This window comes from Rhinoraja longicauda, chromosome 11 (genome assembly GCF_053455715.1).
Source record: "Rhinoraja longicauda isolate Sanriku21f chromosome 11, sRhiLon1.1, whole genome shotgun sequence".
NCBI lineage: Eukaryota > Metazoa > Chordata > Chondrichthyes > Rajiformes > Arhynchobatidae > Rhinoraja > Rhinoraja longicauda.
The window spans coordinates 54,757,716-54,773,658 of record NC_135963.1 but is presented as its reverse complement, the minus strand read 5'-3'; the positions used below and the strand labels follow the sequence as shown (position 1 = coordinate 54,773,658).

At 48.9% G+C, this 15,943-nt stretch overlaps 1 protein-coding gene across 2 annotated transcripts in view; it reads left to right on the top strand.

Moving 5' to 3' along the window:
* Window positions 1-15,943, top strand: part of nos1apa (nitric oxide synthase 1 (neuronal) adaptor protein a) — a 293,742-nt gene that overhangs the window by 262,908 nt on the left and 14,891 nt on the right. The window contains exons 10-11 of one of the 2 annotated variants that reach the window (XM_078407763.1): window positions 3,158-3,323; window positions 7,547-7,696. In XM_078407763.1, coding sequence (XP_078263889.1) covers window positions 3,158-3,323; window positions 7,547-7,696 — 316 coding nt within the window. Of the gene's footprint in view, window positions 1-3,157; window positions 3,324-7,546; window positions 8,127-15,943 lie in introns of those variants that run through there. The other variant, XM_078407764.1, reaches the window with a different exon arrangement.

Genomic DNA, 15,943 nt, shown 5'->3' with positions numbered 1-15,943 from the left:
ACAGAGGTGAACAAAACCATGAGAGATATAGATCGGGTAGACACAAAGAGTCTCTAGCCCAGAGTAGGAGAATCGAGAACCGGAGGACATCGGTTTAAGATGAGGAGGGAGAGATTTATTAGGAACCTGAGGGGTAACTTTTTCATGTAAAAAGTGGTGGGTGTATGGAACGAGAAATGTTTCTAAACATTTTTAGAAACATTTAGACAGGTTTATGGACTGGAGAGGTTTAGAGAGATATGGGCAAAATGCAGGCAGGTGGGAGAAGTATAGATGAGATATGTTGGCCGGGATGGGCAAGTTGGGCTGAAGGACCCGTTTCCATACCGTAAGACTCTATGACTCTATGACTATGACAAGTCTGAAGAGAGGTCCATTTCCGAAACATCACGTATCCATATTCTCCAGTGATGCTGGAGTTACTCCAGCATTTTGTGGCTTCAAAAGTCAATAATGAAAGACCATACATGATTACTTTCAAGCCGTCCACAGTGTACAGATACAGGATAAAGGGTACATCATTTAGTGCAAGGTAAAGTCCAATTAAAGATAGTTCAAACGTGTCAAATTAGGTAGATAGGGGCTCAGGACCGCTCTCTAGTTGGTGAGATGATGGTTCAGTTGCCTGATAACAGGGAAGAAACTGTCCCTGAATCTGGAGGTGTGCGTTTTCACATTTCTGTACCTCTTGCCTGATGGGAGAGGGGAGAAGAGGGTGTGGCCGGGGTGAGACTGGTCCTTGATTGTGCTGCTGGCCTTGCCGAGGCAGCGTGGAGTGGAGATGGGGGTCAATGGAAGGGAGGTTGGTTTGCGTGATGGTCTGGGCTGCGCCCACAACTCTCTGCAATTTCTTGCTGTCTTGGGTGGAGCTGTTCCCAAAGCGTGCTGTGATGCATCCCGATAAAATGCTTTCCACGGCGAAGCTGTAGGACTTGGAGAGGGTTGTTGGGGACATGCCAAACATCCGAAGCTTTCTAAGGAAGTAGAGGCATCAGTGTGCTTTCTTGGCCATTGCTTCGACCTGGCTGGTCCAGGACAAGCTGCTGGTAATATTTATTCCTAAACATTCCTAAGATCAGCCATAATTGGAAGGCGGAGTTGACTGGATCAGCCATAATTGAATGGCGGAGTTGACTTGATGGGCCGAATGGCCTAATTCTACTCCTATTCCTTATGACCTTATAACCAATGAATGTCTAGGTCCAACCATCTCCGGCCATCTCATCAATGACCCTCCTTCCACCACAAAGATCAGAACAGTAGTTGCACAATGTTCCATTCCATTCATGATCTCATCAATGAATGCCCTGATCCCATCATCTCCAACAACTTATCAATTAATGTCCTGGTCCAATCATCAACCATCTTATCAATGAATGCCCTGGTCCAATCATCAACCATCTTATCAATGAATGCCCTGGTCCAATCATCTCCAACCATCTTATCAATGAATGCTCTGGTCCCATCATCTCCACCCATCTCATCAATGAATGCCCTGGTCCCATCATCTCCAACCATCTCATCAATGAATGTCCTAGTCCAATCATCTCCACCCATCTCATCAATGAATGCCCTGGTCCCATCATCTCCAACCATCTCATCAATGAATGTCCTAGTCCAATCATCTCCAACCATCTCATCAATGAATGGCCTGATCCAATCATCTCAAACCATCTTATCAATGAATGGCCTGATCCAATCATCTCAAACCATCTTATCAATGAATGTACCAGTCCAATCATCTCCAACCATCTTATCAATGAATGTACCAGTCCAATCATCTCCAACCATCTTATCAATGAATGTACCTGTCCAATCATCTCCAGTCTCCCCTGATCAAGGAATGTCCTGCTCCAACCATCTCCAGCTATCTCATCAATGACCTTCCTTCCACCACAGAGGTCAGAGCTGTGTTGATGCACAATCTTCCATTCCATTCACGGTTTCTCAGTAAGTGAAGCATGACTCATTAGAGAGTAATCCTTCTGGCTCCGTTCAACGCTGCATTGATGTATTAGATAGTCTGTTAGAATTGATTGGAGTAACACTGCGTAGGTTAATCGGGTTTTCCTTGATTAGCTTTCTGTCCAGCTGCTAAGACGTGACATTGGAACATTAAATTAGTGGCGATGATGAATTATAGAAGTAAGGTGATTATGTTTTGCATCGATATATAACAAAAACTGCAATATCTTGAGGTGAATGTTCAACTCTTTTTCTCTAATTGTGCCTCTTGTTCCCCCTTCCTCTTCTGGAGTTCCCGTTCTAAATCTCCCTTGCTGGGAAACGGACGTATGTTAACCATCCCCTGGTCCTTCACTTCAAAGTGGTTCATTCCTTGAGTGTACAGTAGGCACAGTTATGAATGAGGTTCCTCACCCTTCCATCGACTCCACCTACACTTCACGCTGCCTCGGGAAAGCAGCCAACATAATCAAAGACCGCTCACACTCCAGCCCTTCCCTGTTCTTCCCACTCCCGCCGAAAGGTTTGGAAGCACGTACTAGCAGACCCGGGAATAGCTTCTTCCCCGGGAAAAAAGCTGTTCCCGGAACCTTGAGCCAAACGCAAAGTTCTGGGGGAACTCAGCGGGTCAGGCAGCACCAATGGAGGGGGATGGGCAGAAGACGTTGCAGGTTGGGACCCTGCTTCACACTGGAAGACTAAATAAGTTAATTGTCTCAATTGTCTCCTCTCAAACTATCAGGTAAAATAATCTGCTCCAGGTTGACCCACTGAAGAACCAGGTTTTGCTGAAGGACCAGGTTCTGCTCCAGGTCCATCTACTGAAGGACCAGGTTCTGCTGAAGGACCAGGTTCTGCTGAAGGATCCAGGTTCTGCTGAAGGACCAGGTTGTGCTGAAGGACCAGGTTCTGCTCCATGTCCATTGCTCCAGGTCCATCTACTGAAGGACCAGGTTCTGCTCCATGTCCATTGCTCCAGGTCCATCTACTGAAGGACCAGGTTGTGCTGAAGGACCAGGTTCTGCTCCATGTCCATTGCTCCAGGTCCATCTACTGAAGGACCAGGTTGTGCTGAAGGACCAGGTTCTGCTCCATGTCCATTGCTCCAGGTCCATCTACTGAAGGACCAGGTTCTCTCCCCGTTGCGGTGACGTGCGTGGGGTGTAATTCTTGTCCCCATTCTCTGTTCCAGGTCCACCTCCTGAAGGACCAGTTGGCGGCGGAGGCAGCGGCTCGGATGGAGGGCCAAGCCCGTGTCCATCAGCTGCTGCTGCAGAACAAGGACCTGCTCAAACACATCTCGTTGCTCGTGAAGCAAGTGCAGGAGCTGGAGCTCAAATTCACCGGCCAGGGTTCAAGTAAGGAACAGGCAGTCACCTTCCAAACACTCTGCACCAAAAGGCTGGCTGAATGGCTTCAATGGTTCTTTAGATAGATACAAAGTGCTGGAGTAACTCAGCGGGACAGGCAGCAACTCTGGAGTGAAGGAATGGGTGACTTTTCGGTCAGTTTAGTCTTGTTTAGTTTAGTTTACTTTAGTGTAAACAATAGACAATAGGTGCAGGAGGAGGCCATTCGGCCCTTCGAGCCAGCACCACCATTCAATGTGATCATGGCTGATCATTCTCAATCAGTACCCCGTTCCTGCCTTCTCCCCATACCCCCTGACTCCGCTATCCTTAAGAGCTCTATCTAGCTCTCTCTTGAATGCATTCAGAGAATTGGCCTCCACTGCCTTCTGAGGCAGAGAATTCCACAGATTTACAACTCTCTGACTGAAAAGGTTTTCCTCATCTCCGTTCTAAATGGCCTACCCCTTATTCTTAAACTGTGGCCCCTGGTTCTGGACTCCCCCAACATTGGGAACATGTTTCCTGCCTCTAACGTGTCCAACTCCTTAATAATCTTATATGTTACAATAAGATCCCCTCTCATCCTTCTAAATTCCAGTGTATACAAGCCTAGCCGCTCCAGTCTTTCAACATACGACAGTCCCGCCATTCCGGGAATTAACCTAGTAAACCTACGCTGCACGCCCTCAATAGCAAGAATATCCTTCCTCAAATTTGGAGACCAAAACTGCACACAGTACTCCAGGTGCAATCTCACTAGGGCCCTGTACAACTGTAGAAGGACCTCTTTGCTCCTATACTCAACTCCTCTTGTTGTGAAGGCCAACATTCCATTGGCTTTCTTCACTGCCTGCTGTACCTGCATGCTTCCTTTCAGTGACTGATGCACCAGGACACCCAGATCTCATTGTACGTCCCCTTTTCCTAACTTGACACCATTCAGATAATAATCTGCCTTCCTATTCTTACCACCAAAGTGGATGACCTCACACTTATCCACATTAAACTGCATCTGCCATGCATCCGCCCACTCACACAACCTGTCCAAGTCACCCTGCAACCTCATAGCATCTTCCTCACAGTTCACACTGCCACCCAGCTTTGTGTCATCTGCACATTTGTTAATGGTACTTTTAATCCCTTCATCCAAGTCATTAATGTATATTGTAAATATATTATGATCACTGCCTCCTAATGGCTCTTTTACCTTCAGTTCCCATATCAGATCAGGTTCATTACACAACACTAAATCCAGAATTGCCTTCTCCCTGGCAGGCTCCAGTACAAGCTGTTCTAAGAATCCATCTAGGAGGCACTCCACAAACTCTCTTTCCTGGGGTCCATTACCAACCTGATTTTCCCACTCTACCTGCATGTTGAAATCTCCCATAACCACCGTAGCATTACATTTGCGACATGCCAATTTTAGCTACTGATTCAACTTGCACCCTATGTCGAGGCTACTGTTTGGGGGCCTATAGATAACTCCCATTGGGTCTTTTTACCCTTACAATTCCTCATTTCTATCCATACTGATTCTACATCTCCTGATTCTATGTCACCCCTTGCAAGGGAGTGAATATCATTCCTTACCAACAGAGCGACCCCACCCCCTCTGCCCACCTGTCTGTCTTTTCTATACGTTGTGTACCCCTGAATATTCAGTTCCCAGCCCTGGTCCTCTTGTAGCCATGTCTCTGTGATTCCCACAACATCATACTTGCCAATGTCTAACTGAGCCTCAAGCTCATCCACTTTATTTTTCATACTTTGCGCATTTAAATACAACACTTTAACTTCGGTATTCACCTCCCCTCTCACACCGGTCACATTTGGCCCTGACCTTACTCTCTTATTCCATCTAGAACTTTCCTTCCCATTTATTCGAGAGTCCTTTGCAATTTCTCCTGTATTCGCTTCCCCTTTAACTCCATCTTCATATTGCCAATTTGTCAACCCCTCCCCCCCACTACTTAGTTTAAAGCCACACGTGTAGCACTAGCAAACCTGCCCGCCAGAATGTTGGTCCCCCTGCTGTTAAGGTGTAACCCGTCCCTTTTGTACAGGTCACCCCTACCCCAGAAGAGATCCCAGTGGTCTAGAAGTCTAAATCCCTGCTCCCTGCACCAGCCCCTCAGCCATACATTCATGTCCCCGATCTCTCTGTTCCTGCCCTCACCAGCACGAGGTACAGGTAGCAGTCCAGAGACAACCACTCTCGACGTCCTACTTCTCAGTCTTCTTCCTAACTCTCTAAACTCACGTTGCAGTATCTCCTTCCTCTTCCTCCCGACGTCGACGTCGTCCCGACCTACAAACCCGCACGTCTTTGGGATGTGGGAGGAAACCAGAGCTCCTTCCCTCCTCACAGGGCGATCTTGCAAACTCCGCAAAGACAGCAACCGAGGTCAGGGTGGAACACGTTGGGTCACTTTGCCGACTAAAACCTTTATTGAAAGATTGTGAGCTGGTACTCCTATCAATGAAGTGAAACACTTCCTCGAGTCACAGTGCCAAACAACTGGGAAACAGCCCCTTCGGCCCAACACGATAACTGTCGTTCGGCTCGGTGGTGCAGCGTGGAGAGCCAGAGATCTGGGTTCAATTCCAACCACGGGTGCTGTTTGCACGTTCTCCCCCTGACCGCGTGGGTTTCCTCCAGGAGCTCCAGTTTCCTCCCACATCCCAAAGACGTGCGGGTGTGTAGGTTAATCGGCCCTCTGTAAAATTGCCCCCGAGTGTGTCGGGAGAGGATGGGAAAGTGGAGTTACAGAGAGCTAGTGTGAACGGGTGGTCGGTGGTCCGCCCGGACACGGTGGACATGTTCCAATGCTGTACCTGACTGTAGTTTATTAAAGTTATGAGACCCATAGAAAGGGCAGCCAGTCAGCTACAGTTGGCACCTCTAATTGTGGGCCAAAGGGCATGTTCTTGTGTTGCACTGTTCCGTGTTGTATGTTCTATATTCTAAATCAAACTTTACTTCCTTAAACTGCTCACTTTCCCACTCCCCCATTCCTCCTCCACGATTTTGTATCGGAACAAGGCCAGGCAATGGTCTCAAACGTGATTGCACAATTCAGCTCGCTTGGTCTGCCTCGGCCTACCTGACTCCCGATCGCTAAACACTTTAACTCCCCCTCCCATTCCCACACTGACCTTTCTGTCCTGGGCCTCCTCCATTGTCAGAGTGAGGCCCAACGCAAATTGGAGGACCAGCACCTCATATTTCGCTTGGGCAGCTTACACCCCAGCGGTATGAATATTGACTTCTCTAACTTCAAGTAACCCTTGCTTTCCCTCTCTCCCATCCCCCGCTCCCCATCCTAGTTCTTAGACTAGTTTCCCTGTCCCGATTACATATCACTGATTGTATGCATCGTTGTGCCCTTCCCCTCAGCTAACAATGAACCATTCTACATTTCCTTAGCATCTGTTTTGATGGGTAGTTTTCACACCTTACCCGTCCATATCTCTAGACTCCCTCTCCCCTGACCCTCAGTCTGAAGAAGGGTCTCGACCCGAAACGTCACCCATTCTCTCACTCCAGAGATGCTGCCTGTCCTGCTGAGTTTAGTTCAGTTTAGAGATACAGCGCGGAAACAGGCCCTTCGGCCCACTGGGTCCGCCCCGCACATTCACGCGTTAACATACTAGGGACAATTTACACTTCTACCAAGTATACAAACCCAAGCCAATTAACCTACCTGACAAACCTGTTCGTCTTTGGAGTGTGGGAGGAAACCAAAGAATGCAGCGCCGGAGACTCAGGTTCGATCCTGACTACGGGCGCCATCTGTACGGAGTTTGTACGTTCTCCCCGTGGGTTTTCTCCGAGATCTTTGGTTTCCTCCCACACTCCAAAGCCGTACAGGTTTGTAGGTTAATTGGCTGGGCAAATGTAAAAATTGTCCCTAGTGTGTGTAGGATAGTGTTAGTGTGCGGGGATCGCTGGGCGGCACGGACCCGGTGGGCCGAAGGGCCTGTTTCCGCGCTGTATCTCTAAATCAAAAAAAAAAAAAAAATCTAAAAAATCTCGGAGAAAGCCCGGGGAGAACGTACAAACTCCGTACAGACAGCACCCGTAGTCGGGGTGGAACCCGGGTCTCGGACGCTGCAAGCGCTGTAAGGCAGCGACTCCACCGTGCTGCCCGCGCTGTAAGGCAGCGACTCCAGCGTCTCGTGCCGTCCCACAATGACACGGTCACTTTTCTCTTTCCTCTCTGCAGTGGGCTCGCAGGACAGTCTGTTGGAGATCACCTTCAGGTCGACGGTGGCGCCGGTGCTGTGCGACCCCACCACCCCCACGCCAGGCGAGGTGCACCTGCCCCAGCTGTGCGGCGGCTCGGATCTGTCCCTCCCCCTGGGTAGCCCGCTAGGTATGGACGACTGCCTGGCCAAGCTGGAGTGCTTCCACCTGCTGCACAGCCCGGACCGCTCCCGGGGAGAGCTGATGGGGAGCCTGGAGCTGATGAGGTTCCGGGAGTCGGGCATAGTGTCGGAGTACGAGTCCAACACAGACGACAGTGAGGAGAGGGACTGTTGGGTCAACGAAGAGTCCTTTCGGTTAATGAATGTGCTGAAGAGGCAGGATTTGGCAGATTGTCTTGACGATGAGATTGCAGTGTGAAAGTTACCCATTCAGCGATAGAAGAATGTTAGATATGATGTCCTGGCCCATCCTTAAGGTTGATCAGCTGTGCTGACATGTGTAAATATTACAGAGAAATCTCTCTCGGCATTATCCTGTCGATTCAAAATGACAGTAATCGTTTGCCTTCACTCACTGTGCAATCCGTATAAAATCAATCAGTACCACGCTGTATAAATATCACTAGACACAAAAAGCTGGAGTAACTCAGCGGGACAGGCAGCATCTCTGGAGAGATGGAATGGGTGACGTTTCGGGTCGAGGCCCTTCTTCAGACTAGGTCTTGACCGGAAAACATCACCCACCCCTTCTCTCCAGAGATGCTGCCTGTCCCGCTGAGTTACTCCAGCATTTTGGTGTCTGTCTTCGGTATAAACCAGCACCTGCAGTTCCTTCCTGCATATTTATTTAAATATCAGGTTCCCCAAGTTTAAAAAAAACATGAGTGAGTCTCCATAGCTTGCTTTAAACTTGGGAGAAAAGTTGGAAACTTAGAACTACACGTGAAGGAGACCAGCTCAAAGGATCTCTGAGCAGAATTAGGCCATTCGGCCCATCAAGTCCACTCCGCCATTCAATCATGGCTGATCTATCTCTCCCTCCTAACCCCATTCTCCTGCCTTAACCCCTGACAGCCGTACTAATCAAGAATCTGTAAATCTTCACCTTAAAGATATCCACTGACTTGGCCTCCACAGCCTTCTGTGGCAATGAATTCCACAGATTCACCACCCTCTGACTAAAGAAAATCCTCCTCATCTTTCTAAAGATACGTCCCTTTATTCTTCTTCGTTGGACCATGAAGTTCCGAGATTACTCTTTGGCATGGATTTGGTGGGCCGAAGGGCCTGTTCCCATGTTGTATCTAATAGAAGTATATAAAATGGTGAGACCCATTGATAGGGTTAACCGTCTGAGCTAGTGTTCAACGGTTCAATGGTTCTTTCATGCATCCATTGAAGCATTGAAGACTAGTTCTGGCTGTCAACCCTCTTTATGTCTCCCATAATTTTATATACTTTTATCAGGTGCCCAGGAGACTGCTGGTCAGCGTGGACTCAGTGGGCCGAAGGGCCTTTTTCCCTGTGGCTATCAAACTGTACAACTCTTCCCCCCTTCTGTCGTGGGGTAGACTGACCCTCCCCCCCAATCTTTGCACATCCCCAATCCTTTCCACTCGCCACTTTAGTTTCATGCCTCCTGTATATTGTCGTGTTTTATGACTGTTGGCAGATCAATTTCCCCTCCTGGGATAAATAATGTTCTATCATATCGTAAAACTAAAGAAACGAGATGAGCCAAATAGAAGGAGAGCCCTTTAAAATGTGTAATTTTGTGTAAGGGTTGTACACACAGAGCTGTGTGTACATGTTGTCGACTGGCTGGCAGGAGTAGTTTGTTGACAGGTGAAGTCCGAGGGGAATGAGCCACCCTTTGTGTTGTACTTCAGGGAGCCTCCTCTGACACTCGATCTCCACTGCGTTTCATGTTGAAAAAAATCATGTCTTTGGCATACAATGGCTTGACGAGCAAAATTTTGAATTTGACAGTGCCAGCGGTAGACTTGCTGCCTCACAGCGCCAGACACCCGGGTTCGATCCTGACCTCGGCTGCTGTCTGTGTGTGTGGAGTTTGCACGTCCTCACCGTGACCGCGTGGGTTTTCTCCGGGCGCTCCGGCTTCCTCCCGCACTCCAAAGACGCGCAGGTTTTGTAGGTTATTGTAGAGTGTAGGGAGTGGATGGGAAAGTGGGATAACATAGGACTAGTGTGAATGGGTGATCGATGGTCAGCACGGACTCGGTGGGCCGAAGGGCCTGTTTCCTTGTCGTACCTGATAGAAGCACGTTACAGTTCACTCACATTCGTAGCTTTAAAGTGAGAGGGGAAAGGTTTAAAGGAGATGGGCGGGGCAAGTTTAGAGGGGCAAAGTTTAAAAGAGATGTGCGGGCCACGTTTTTTACAGAGGATGGTGGGTGCCTGGAATGTGCTCCCAGGGGTGATGGTGGTAGCAGATATGTGCGGAGTTTGTATGTTCTCCCTGTGTGTGACCGCGTGGGTTTTCTCCGGGTGCTCTGGTTTCCTCCCACATTCCAAAGATGTACAGGTTTGTAGATTCATTGGCTTTGGTAAACAAATTGTGAATTGTCCCTAGTGTGCAGGATAGTGCTTGTGCATGGGGTGATTGTTGGCCGGCACGGACTTGGTGGACCGAAGGGTCTGTTTCCACGTTGTATCTCCAAAGTCTAAAGTCTAAATAATACTGAGAAAAAGGATTATGCAAATAAATGTCACTCCGGGAACAAACTACAACTACAACATGGCTTGTTGTGTAAGAAAATAACTGCAGATGCTGGTACAAATCGAAGGTATTTATTCACAAAATGCTGGAGTAACTCAGCGGGTCAGGCAGCATCTCAGGAGAGAAGGAATGGGTGACGTTTCGGGTCGAGACCCTTCTTCAGACTGATGTCAGGGGGACGGGACAAAGGAAGGATATTGGTGGAGACAGGAAGACAGTGGGAGAACTGGGAAGGGGGAGGGGAAGAAAGGGACAGAGGAACTATCTAAAGTTGGAGGTCAATGTTCATACCACTGGGCTGCAAGCTGCCCAGGCGAAATATGAGGTGCTGTTCCTCCAATTTCCGATGGGCCTCACTATGGCACTGGAGGAGGCCCACGTCAGAAAGGACAGACTGGGAGTGGGAGGGGGAGTTGAAGTGCTTGGCCACCGGGAGATCAGGTTGGTTAAGGTGGACTGAGCGAAGGTGTTGAGCGAAACGATCGCCGAGCCTGCGTTTGGTTTCGCCGATGTAAATAAGTTGACATCTGGAGCAGCGGATGCAATAGATGAGGTTGGAGGAGGTGCAGGTGAACCTCTGTCTCACCTGGAAAGACTGTTTGGGTCCTTGGATGGAGTCGAGGGGGGAGGTAAAGGGACAGGTGTTGCATCTCCTGCGGTTGCAGGGGAAAGTGCCCGGGGAGGGGGTGGTTTGAGTAGGAAGGGACGAGTGGACCAGGGAGTTACGGAGGGAACGGTCTCTGCGGAACGCAGAAAGGGGAGGGGATGGGAAGATGTGGCCAATGGTGGGGTCCCGTTGTAGGTGACGGAAATGTTGGCGGATGATTTCTTGGCCCGTTGTAGGTGACGGATTGATTGTCCTGATTCATAGACTCATGACTAATTGATTTTACCTTATTTTCCTACTGAAACATAGTGTACACCTGTCCTCAGTCCTGTCTCAACCTGACCTCAGCAGTTATTCAGTCCACCTCCTTTTAAAAAAACAAATCCTTTGACTTTTGTACAATCCAGCAGTTAGTGGGGGGAGGGAAGGTTCAGATTCATGCTGTTTAATAACCGTGGTTGGCATTTCGGGTCGGAACCCTTCTTTCTCCGGAGATGCTGCCTGACCTGCTGAGTTACTCCAGCACTTTGTGTCCATCTTTGGTATAAACCAGCATCTGCTGTTCCTTCCTACACTGGTTAGTAAGTTTGATGACACAGTGATCAAAGTGCATTTGTTTCCTTCATTGAACGAGTGTCATATGACTGCATGCAATTCATGAGGTCATAAGTGATAGGAGCAGAATTAGGCCATTCGGCCCATCGAGTCTACTCCGCCATTCAATCGTGGCTGATCTATCTCTCCTTCCTAACCCCATTCTCCTGCCTTCTCCTCGTAACCCCCTGACACCCGTACTAATCAAGAATTCCCTCTTCAAATTTGATGAACAACTTTAGTTGATTGAACCTTAATCTGTTATTATTTTACGTTCACGGCAATGGTTTTCCTGAAGAGTAACTGTATAAACTGTGTACGTTGTGCGTGTATGTTCTTTAATAGACGTCTGTCGGTGAAAACACAGCACTGTAACATGGCCACCATCTGTGCAGGTTTGATGATGTGCTTCAAGCTGTGGTGAGAGCAGGGAGGGGTTTCCCACTCTCACTGGGTCTGCCGCAGCGTTGTAGATGAAATGAAGGTTGCTTGTGTAACTCGAGCACCATCAGCTCATTCTGGGGTCTGGCAGTGTATCCCCGACCAAACAGGTTTGGTTTAGTTTAGAGATACAGCATGGAAACAGGCCTCTCGGCCCACTGAGTCCGTGCCGACCAGCGAACCCCAGACACTTGTTCTGCCCTACACACTAGAGACAATGTATAACCTTTACAGACTTACAAACCTGTACATTTTTGGAGCGTGGGAGGCAACCGGAGCACCCGGAGAAAACCCCAGCGGTCACGGGAACGTACAAACTCTGTGCGGACAGAGCCCGTAGTCGGGATCGCACCCGGGTCTCTGCTGCTGTAAGGCAGCAACCCTACCGCTGTGCCACCCCAGGTTTTCTTTCATGACCCCCAGTTAGTGCGGTCTTCTGCAGATTACGGCATTTCTCTTGAGTTTTTGTTTCCATCCTAAGAGTGGCACTGTGGCACACACAGCTGGTAGAGCCACTACCTCACAGCACCAGAGACCCGGGTTCCATCCTGACCTTTGCACCTGCTCCCTGTGACCGCGTGGGTTTCCTCCGGTTTCTTCCCACATCCCAGAGACGTGCGGGTTTGTAGATTGATTGGCTGCAGTAAAATTGTCCCTTAGTGTGCAGGGAGTGGATGAGAAAGTGGGATAACCTGGAACTAGTGCGAACGGGTGGCCGATGGTCGGCACGGACCCGGTGGGCCGAAGGGCCTGTTTCCGCGCTGTGTCTCCAAGCTAATTTTCTCGGAGGGGTGAGCATTGTTTGTGGAAGGTTGATCCTTCACTCGTAGAAGTTGATGCACTTTGTAAGATTAAAAGGCAGCTAAACTACTTGAGGTTCCTCAAATGGCTTCTGTGAACAGCCAGGAGAAATGTACGAATCTCTGGGTGTTTTCTTTGGTGTAAAAAGTGTCCACAACATGTCTGCAGATATTCCGACATAACATGGCTTTGAAAGCAGCATCATTTATTGATAGGTAACGTGACAATGACCATAAAAGATTGTAATCTGCTCTTTATTCTGTAGGTATCATAGGATTCTGTACTTTGTTAGTATGTGCTTATCCCGTAACAGGTACAGTGTATTGTGGAGAGTATATTTACATAGAAACATAAAAAATAGGTGCAGGAGGAGGCCATTTGGCCCTTCGAGCCTGTACGCACCGCCATTCATTGTGATCATGGCTGATCATCCACAATCAGTAACCCGTGCCTGCCTTCTCCCCATACCCCTTGATTCCACTAGCCCCTAGAGCTCTATCTAACTCTATTTTAAATTCATCCAGTGAATTGGCCTCCGCTGCCTGCTGTGGCAGAGAATTCCACAGATTCACAACTCTCTGGGTGGAAAAAGTTACTTCTCACCTCAGTTTTAAATGGCCTCCCCTTTATTCTAAGACTGTGTGGCCCCTGGTTCTGGACTCCCCCAACATTGGGAACATTTTTCCTGCATCTAGCTTGTCCAGTTAGTATTGGCCACTCAGTCATCTCTAAAGATATATAGAAATCCAGCACCTCTGCATGACGGCCACCATGCTCACGTTCCAAATATAAATAAGAAAGTATTTTGTGATGAAAAATATTGTATTTTTTGTACTGGCAGAGACCGAGGCTTCTGTGTAGTTCTTCCGAGCTGTTTTCTGCTTTCCTCTCTCGGCTGTTTGTTGGGGCAGATTGTAGATGCCATCTGAAACTCATCCCACTCTGCTCCCCGTTGGAACCTCCTCCAAAGATTCCTCGAACCCAGCACAACGACAGCCAGCCAGCCGCAAGATCAGCAACCTTGCAACCTCAGCCAAGGGCAGCCGTGAAAAAGCAAAGCACTCGGTCAAAGTAGTGACGATCATGGCGTCATGCAGCACAGAAACAGGAGCGGCCCACCCCGTCCACACCCCACCCACGCTAGTCACACCTGCCCGCGTTTGGCCTATATCCCTCTAAACCTTTCCTCTCCATCTACCTGTCTGAAGAAGGGTCCCAGCCCGAAACCTCCCCTGTTCATTCCCTCCACAGATGCTGCCTGACCCGATCACTTAGTGTTTTGCATGTATCTGTCCAATATCCTTTCACTGCTGTTCCAGTAACTGCGTCAACCACCTCCTCTGGCAGTTTGGTCCAAATGCCCACCACGCTGTGTGTGAAAAGTTATCCCTCAGGTTCCGATTCAATCTTTTCCCACTCACCTTAAAAGCTATACCCTCTGCTTTTTGATTCCCCTATCCTGGATACTCCAAGGCGGCACGGTGGCACAGCGGTAGAGTTGCTGCCTTACAGCGCCAGAGACCCGGGTTCGATCCTGACTACGGGTGCTGTCTGCACGGAGTTTGTAAGTTCTCCCTGAGACCGCGTGGGTTTTTTCCAGGTTTTCTCCCACACTCCAAAGACGTGCAGGCTTGTAGTTTTTAGATTTAGATTTAGAGATACAGCGCAGAAACAGGCCCTTCGGCCCACCGGGTCCGTGCCGCCCAGCGATCCCCGCACATTAACACTATCCTACACCCACTAGGGACAATTTTTACACTTGCCCAGCCAATTAACCTACATACCTGTACGTCTTTGGAGTGTGGGAGGAAACCGAAGATCTCGGAGAAAACCCACGCAGGTCACGGGGAGAACGTACAAACTCCGTACAGACGGCGCCCGTAGTCGGGATCGAACCTGAGCCTCCGGCGCTGCATTCGGTGTAAGGCAGCAACTCTACCGCTGCAGTGAACCAATTCATTGGTTTCGGTTGAATTGTCCCTAGTGTGCAGGATAGAACTAGTGTCGCTGGTTGACGTGGACTCGGCGGGCTGAAGGGCCTGTTTCCACGCTATATCTCCAGACTAAACTAAACCAAAAGACTGTGTGCATTTGCTCTATCTATCCCATTCATGATTTTATACACCTCTATAAGATCGCCCCTCAGCCTCTTGCCCTCCAAGGAATAAGGTCCTAGCCTGCCCAACCTCTCTCCCTGCAGCTCAGATCCACATAAAGGATAATTTAGCTTGAGTTCTTTAATGGACTCTCTGCAATGGAGATGCAGCTGTCAATAACAAACAGCAGCTGAGTGCATTCGACTCAATACTGCCATCTGTTCCATGCCATCAAACCATTGCAGGCTGAATAGATGTTGCCTGATGATTCATTTCTCTTCCCCCTTATCGGCAGGACGCTGCTAAGAAAGCTCAGGGTTGGATTACACCAGAGCATTTGAACTCCTGGCCTGTTTGTGAATCAGATCAGCAGCAGTGATTAAAGGGCTCTCCACCGCAGGGAGTGAGAGGTTGGATGAACTTGAAAATAGACACAAATTGCTGGAGTAGCTCGGCGTCTCTGGAGAGAAGGAAAGGGTGGTGTTTCATGTTGAGACCCTTCTTCAGACTGATGTCAGGAGAGAGGGAGACTTGGATTACACACGCAAAACGCTGGAGTAACCCAACAGGAGACTTGGATTGTTTCCTCGGGAGCGTCGGAGATTGAGGGGAGACCTGATAAGAGGTACATAAAATGATGAGAGGCTTAGATAGGGTAGACAGTCAGAACCTTCTTTTTTTTCCAGGGTGGAACTATCAAATCGTAGAAGGTATGTCTTTAAGGTGAAGGAGACAAGGTTTAAAGGCATTGTGCGGGGCAGATCTTTTACACAGAGAGTGTTGGGTGCCCGGAACACGCTGCCAGGGGTGGTGGTGGAGGCAGATACGATAGTGGCGTTTAAGAGGCTTTGAGATAGGCTCATGGATATGCAGGGAATGGAGGGATATGGATCACGTGCAGGCCGAGGAGATCAGTTTAACGGCATCATGTTCGACCAAACGTGAGCTGAATGTAGACACAAAATGGTGGAGCAACTCAGCGGGTCAGGCAGTATCTGTGGAGAAAAGGAATAGGTGACGACCCTTCTTCAGACTGAGAGCCTCCTTCAGACTTATGGGCCAAAGGGCCTGTTTCTGTGCTGTACTGTTGTGTGTTCGATGTCCTGCAGTGGCAGAGTGAGATTCAGTGACACAG